The 7,500-nt window shown below is 44.5% G+C and overlaps 1 protein-coding gene across 1 annotated transcript in view; it reads right to left on the reverse strand.

The window, feature by feature from the left end:
- Positions 1-22: 22 nt before the first annotated feature.
- Positions 23-7,500, reverse strand: part of sall3a (spalt-like transcription factor 3a) — a 14,867-nt gene continuing 7,389 nt past the window's right edge. Inside the window, exons 2-4 of the mRNA XM_034230502.1 lie at positions 2,634-5,780; positions 2,044-2,381; positions 23-1,681 (exon numbers count right to left, since the gene is read on the reverse strand). Of these exons, the coding sequence (XP_034086393.1) occupies positions 1,250-1,681; positions 2,044-2,381; positions 2,634-5,780 (3,917 nt within the window). The 3' untranslated portion in view covers positions 23-1,249. The remainder of the gene's footprint in view (positions 1,682-2,043; positions 2,382-2,633; positions 5,781-7,500) is intronic.

Here is a 7,500-nt window from a genome sequence, read left to right on the forward strand (position 1 = left end):
AAATAAAACCATTGAAACGCACACATGTTCTCTTTTTTTTATTTAAGAAGGTTTTGATTGAGTGATGAGTTTGCACTCTGACGAGTAGCACAGATGCAATAACAGAGAACCGACTCTGCAAATTGTAGGAGTGGTACGCTGGAAACAATGAAAACAATGAAAACAGCACGTGATAGATAGCTCAGTCAAAAGGTTAACGGTAACTCACAGACAAAACGTCTTGTTTTTAAAAAGTGCATTCACAAACATGACAAATACTCTCAACTCATGATGTCTATTTTTATGTGATACAAAATATGCATACCTGTTTTTAGATTTGTCTGTATTTATATACATAGATATTTCTTCAAAAGGATCACTTTTTTTCTTTTTACAAAGGTTAAAAGCAGGGTTGTGGTCATAGCAGCTTCGGATATCTCTAGCCTCTTTACCATGTAACGAGATACACATAGTCTCAACAGATATCCAAATAAAACCTACGATTTTCTCTGTTGTTCAACTCAAAACGACATACCGTCTTTATTGAAAGAGATATTCATCAGTGAAGCCTGCAGTTTAGAAAAGAAATGGATCAATAAAACGCTTGGGCCATTAAATATATTTTTGTATACCCGCTTTTTTGTCAATATCATAAATACTAAAGACACAGGACAATATTATAAGACAATGCTGGGAGACTAAATGTAAAGATTAAAATAGTTCAAACATTATTTTTTTCAAGTTTTCTAGTTCATGAGAAAAAGAATATCAGGCGAGCACAGAAACACTATATTTCAGTCTTTTCTTCAGTCTATCCACGGCCCTTTTATATTTAAAAGAGCAATCATAAACAAGGTTGCCAGACAAAGGCCATACTGTCTTTAACTCTTCTGTTTTAGTCCAGTCCAGACAAGATTCTTGCCCATTATAAATGAGGCAGGATCTTGGTTTTCAAAATAATTCATAAAAGCAGTCAAACATACTGATAAAAACCAATAAGTACCATGCAAATCTTGCAAGACGACATATTCTCAAACAAGAGACAAAATATTCTTCGTATAGGCGAAATATCAAGTGAAGAGGGAATGGATGAAAGGCAAAGACCTCTAATCAATACTAAATACTATATTTCCAAAACCAAACAAAAAATATTTAATCTGTACATAATATAGTACGCATGAGTTCAGACTGGATCAGCAGTTTATTTCCTTCTTGTAAGACTCTTAGTCTTTGCCAAACGCCTACCTTGGAATAATACAGAAAAGTATTTTTAATTGATCCCAATCTCTTTGTTCTCCTCCATAAATCTGGCAAACGGACGGATGGACCCGACATCCATACCAGCCTTCTCCATACCCGTCATGGAAGGGCTGTTTCCGGTGTGAACACGGTCCATTCCTCCCGGCATGGGTCCCAATGAAGTGATTCCTGGGCCGCCGAGGCTGACAGGCAGCTGGTTGATGCCTCCATTCTGGATCACAGAGATCTCATTGTTCTTCATGGCAAGCCCGTTGGTGATTGCGGCGGCGTACTGGTTCCAGAAGCCCGGGTCGACGTTCATGGCCCGAGCCGCGAGATCCTTCTGGAACATCTCGCTGAACTTCATGGCGTCCCCACCCAAGAGGGCCATGGGATTCTCTACGGACAGTCGCCGACCCCTTCGGGCTGGAGCGTTGTTCCACATGTGTGTTCCCATGTGTACCTAAAATTAGCAAGAGAATAAAAAGAACATCATGGGTGTTATTGGGAGACCTTAACAGTTCAAGGCAAATATGAGATGCACACATTTTATGGATGGGAAAGGTTGTAGTACATCATTTTATATGAAAGCAAATGTTTAAATGTACATAAAGTGCACAGATAACAAAAAAACAGTAAAGAAGCAGCTACATTTTGGCCAGAAGACCAGAACCAGACACAAACCGTGGTGGCAAGAGGGTGGGGACATAAAGTACAAAGGTCTTTAGTCGATCCCAGAGTGTTACTTGTTACATAGTATGCATCTTTTCAACCACAAAGATTCAGGTAAAATCCTAAGTGATGCTGTATTAAACTGGATCATACCTTCAGATTGCCCTTTGTGGTGAAAGCCCTTCCACAAATAGAGCAGGCGAAAGGTTTTTCCCCGGTGTGTGTGCGCTCGTGGATTTGCAGAGCACTGGCTGAGGAGAAATTCTTCCCACAGGCGTGGCAGTTGTGCTGCTTAGGAGTGCGTCGTGGAGGTGGGGGAGCCAACATCGGATTGATGCTGGGGCTCATGGTGCTCTGGGGCGCTGCAGCAGGAACATGGATGCCCGCCGGATGGTGAGAGTTGTCGCTCAGAGACATCGACCTCCCGTGTCCGTTCATTTCCATTTTGATCATGTTCGATGCAGTGCTGGCCAAATTAGGAGTGCTCAGACCTTAAAACAGAGAATTTAAATGCATGTTAGAATAATGTAGCATTAGAGTTACACAGTCACATTTTTTAAACTGTGAGATATGGCTACAAGATGTATATATTAGACTTGAAAACTTAGAAATTACACCTCTTTGTAAAACCCCACTGCATTATTTAGGGCTAATAACACTTTTTTGTCTATTTATATTATGAGACTACATTTTGTTCAACTTAAATGATGCATAATGTTTAAGTTCATTTTGCACATACACACCTCGATCTCTATTTAGAAACAGCATGCTGAAGTGGCTCTCCTCCTTGATAAAGTGCCTGCCAGGTTGAGTGGCAGTCAGGTCAAGGGCCCCGGTGCCTTCAGTTGCAGAGAGCGGAGATGGGGTCTCTGATTTTTCCGACTTCACTGTTGCAAAGCCAGACAAATTGTTCTCCTGGCCCTCTCCTACTATGGTGGTGCTGTTGCTGTTGATGTTATTGTTGAATGCAGCTGGGGATTTGGATCGCAGGCTCTCGGAATTGCTGTGAGCTGGGGAAAAATGCTGCATCGAGCCGGAGGACTCAGACAAAGCAGGGCTCCCCAAGCTTTGACCTTCAGCATCCCCCACAGCAGAGAGGGAATCAGTGGCAAAGCAATCAGTTTCTCCTCCAAAGCTGATGCCGTTCTGCGTAGGCTTCTGACCAAACGAACGGGTCATGTTGGCAGTGGAGTCGATCATCTTCATCTGGTTCTCCATTGCCGCAATGCTTGAAATTATGGAAGTTGGTGGGGAGCACCCAGGTGAATACGGTTTACATGGGTCTACTTCTCCCTCTTTGAAGTCGGGTTCATCTTCCATAGCTTGCTCCATTTCATCCAGAAGGTCGTCATCATAACTACTCATCGCATCCATGCTCCTCTCATCAAAGGAGAGGTCAGTGTCCATCTCCTGCAGGCTTTCTGGGACAGGGGTGTTTGGTATCTGCCCTCCCATGTGCATACGAATGTGTTGCTGCAGCACGACGGCATTGGTGAACTTCTTCTGACAGATAGGGCAGGAGTGTTGGACCCGGAGTGGTGGTTTGGATCTATGGACACCAAAGTGTGTCTTCAGGTTTCCCTTTGTGGTGAATGCCCGCCCACATATCTTGCATTTGAAAGGCCTCTCGCCAGTGTGGATACGGTAGTGCATCTTGAGGGCACTCTGGCAGCTCAGAATGCGATGGCAGATGACACACTGGTTTGGATCAGTCATCTTCTTGTCAATGTTCTCGACAAGCTGCTGCAACTTTGATGTCTCCGAGGTTTGCATAGAGTCTAGGAGGCCTCCAAAGGGAAACTTGGCCTTAAACTGGTCTGAGAGCATGGGAAGGACAGGATGGGAGACATGGCTAGAAATTGAGCTTGGGCTAGTGATGGGTTCAGTGAACTGGCCACTACTGGACGATGAGGTTGAGGTGACGGTGGAGGAAAGGACCACTTGAGTTAGTGTAGTTGTGGTGGTGGTGGTGTTCTCTCCTGGCCTAGTAGAGCAGCTTGGGGGAAGGAGAACACCTTCAGGTTTCAAGAGAGGAGGTGCATCACTACCTAGACTGGGCTTTGGGGAGGGGGACATAGTGGTCATGCCAGAGTCAATAGCAATATTAGGGGACAAAGATGCACAGTCGCTTAATGGTGGAGAATACCCTTGAGGGGACCTGTTAAGCGGTGTGAGGCTTAGAGACTCACCATAACCTCCCATCATACTCGGCAGCGTAGGAGGCAGCTGGAGCCCAACGGAGGTGGGATTTGTGGAGAGGATCTGTTTACTGTCGAGCCATGTGGTTACAGGTTTTTCCGGGGGAAAAGACATTCCATACGGGATGCCTGAGCTTGTGGGTACGTTGTCCAAGTACTCTGGCACAGGGTAGGGGTTCATCTGAACATGTGGGTATTTCTCTTTGTGCCTCTGGAAGTGAACTTTCAGATTTCCCTTAGTGGAGAAACGGTTTCCACATATGTTGCATTTGAAGGGCCTTTCTCCAGTGTGTGAACGCAGGTGGATCTGTAGGGCGCTGTCACTGCCAAACACCTTGGCACAGAACCGACACTTATGCTTGAAGAAGGGGTCTTCAGAGCTGGGCTTAGTGTCAAACACAGACACATTTGGGGGCTTCCCCTTGCGGTGCTTCATCATAGCAGAGAGGGGGTCAAGCGCATTGGCTGTGGCTGCTATGCTGGCCAGCGGGTTGGGGAAGATCACGCTGCTGGATGAGCTGTGAGGTATCAGCGGTAGATTGGAGGCAGAGCTCATGAGGCTGCTGTGGCTGAGCGAAGGAGGGGTGATGGAGTTCCTGGACAGAGCTGAGCTGCTGATGCCACCACCTCCTGTTATACTACTGCTAATGTTGTTTGTGACTGATGATGAACAGGAGGGGAGTAGAGATGACAATCCGTTGCCACTGGACGAGGGAAACACCAAATTATTTGAGCACGTGTTGGGTATTGAAGAGTTAGATTGCTGACAGCTACTGGGTGTTTGAGAGAGGGGCCCTTCCATCCCTGAGGTCAAGGGTGAAGGGCCTTGAGCGCTGAGCGTGGCTGGCAACCTCACAGGCATCTGATGGACAGGGGGAGTGATGAAGTTGTGTAGTTGAAGCTGACTTGCGATAGGAGGGGCACAGGAGGAAACAGGCCCTTGGTTTCCAGCAGCATTGCTGTGATGGTTGTTTAGAGCAGGCTGTGATGCAGACTGCCTGTTCATCAGTGCCACCTGACTGCGTATCTGTTCTATCAGCTGCAGCTGGTGTATCTGCTGCTGCTGGAGGGCCATCAGCTGGTCCAGGATCATGGGAATAGCCATGGTGGAAACCCCACTGCCCACTGCTGCCCTTACGCTCTGTGAAAACTGGGCGACTGCAACCCGGGTGCCATGCAGGGTCTCCAAGGTAACATTGGTGCTTGGCATGGCGTAGCTTGTAACAGCGGAGGGTACCACATCATTGAGCTGAGGTAGGGAGCCGTCTGGTTCAGGAGATGTCACATCTGTCTCGTCGAGATCCATATTTTTTTCTGGTGAAAGCTCTAGCTCCATCTGCTCATCCTCGTTTTCTTGGAGATTGACCCCACTTAGGGTTGCTGTCTCTGGGATGTCCTCCCCCTCACCAACGAGACTGTGGTTGCCCTCCCTCGGGTCCTCGCTGTCAGCCTGTTCGCTAGAGCAGCTGGGTACAGGGGAGAGCTCTGTAGTATATTCTTGGGAGGGGATAGGTGTGTTCTCATTGTCATTAACTATGAGCACCAGGGGGCTTTTGGTGCAACATTTTAAATGTTCACAGAAGTCTGACCACTTGAAGAACTCAGCGCAGCACTTCTCACAAATGTGTGTCTCCTCACTGCCGCTGCGGCTCTCATTCCCACTGTCTGCGTCTTCCAGCACCTCACCTAGGGCTAAAGGGAGTGGAGGGGGTCAGGAGAATGGAGGGGGAATGGAAAAGAGGGAGGAGAGGGCAAAAAAAGAAGAATTAATGAATAAATAATCGATAAAGAATCCAAACATATTTTGCAGTGCAGTGCTGCACAAATTTAACCTTTCATTTTTTTTCCTCTCTTTTAACATAAACAAAATCAATATTATTTTTATTTTTTTACTCCTAACAAATTGCCCTAGTTCACCAATTCTCAAGACCCAGGTTTGTGCCTTCACACCCTCTCCATAGAGCAGCTAATAATTTTCTTTGTGCAATCCATCAAATTATGAGGGCCTATCAATTGTGGATACTGCCGCTTAATGAAATTCCATAGAACCTATTGATTTCCAATATTTCATACAATTTGCGGCTGCCTCATCTGTTGGGTACAAATCAGGACTTTGATGGCCCTATTAGGATTCCCCTCTGCTATAAAGCCCAGTCATTTCCACCTGAATTTCAAATGCCTGGGCCTTTTCATTTAGCATTTCAAAGGTAATACTTTAGCCTTGAATCTAAGCAAGGGACTATACTGGAATACTCTTTTCTTATGATGTCAGGAAGAGTGATTTGTCAGTGTTGCAAAAGCAGAAATCGGATGAAAATGTAGCACTTAAAAACGTCCTGTACCATTCGCCTTTAATTTGACCATTTACAATGTATGTTACCAATGTATACACATACAAATGATACATATCATGCCCACTTTCAAATGCTTTTGGAAATGTTTTGAAATATACAACATTGCCTTTCAGTTAAGAAATGTATCTGTCTTTCTTTCCCTCCTTCTCCTATGCTCTCTAAAATGAGACTCAACAAATTTCATGCTAGTGCCATGGCAGCGCAGTCTCTTGATTAGTTACACATGTTTAATCACAGTTGTAGGAAGCCACTTCCTCTTCCATACGCAACCATCAAGAGTCAAACAAACCGACGCCACACGCTCTGAGCAAAGACTAAATTCACACCTGATCAAAACCGTGCAAAAATGCCCTCCCATTTTTGTTTATTTTTTTTGTTTAAACATGGTTATACTCTATGTGTGTGTATATGTCTTTCTTGGCCCTATATACATTTCCCTTTCATAATGAGTGGGAAGTGAGCTCAATCACTGCCACAGCAACCTGCACATACTCTATTTCAGAGTCTCCTGTCCGGTATTTAGTGAAATACCCAGGATAATTCTGGCGATACCATTATTTAGCTACAAAATGAATTATGTTATATACTTAAAACTATAAAAGGGTGATTTATTACACACAAATACTTTCCCTATAAAGACACTTTATAAAACAAAGTTGATTGATGACTTAATCATTTTGCCAAAATAGAATCAGAGCTACAAAAAGTGCAAAAGAAATGGACTGTAATTATTTGTAAACGGTGCAACTGCATATCTGTGTATAACACCCACACACACACAACACACACACACACAACACACACACACACACACACACACACACACACACAACACACACACACAAACACACACGCGTGCACACACACACACACACAAACAAGCAAACGTTCCTGAATAAAGTTAGTAATGTATTTAATTTACGCAAATGTTCTACCACTAATCATAACAGTGAAGCTCAACCAATAAGCCAACAAGCCTGATCTGTCAATATAAAAGATAAAATGACACGTAGTCGTAGATGGTGACATAACATCTAAGAACAGCTAAGATAAATACT

The sequence above is a fragment of the Gymnodraco acuticeps genome, unplaced genomic scaffold (assembly GCF_902827175.1).
Source record: "Gymnodraco acuticeps unplaced genomic scaffold, fGymAcu1.1, whole genome shotgun sequence".
Lineage (NCBI taxonomy): Eukaryota > Metazoa > Chordata > Actinopteri > Perciformes > Bathydraconidae > Gymnodraco > Gymnodraco acuticeps.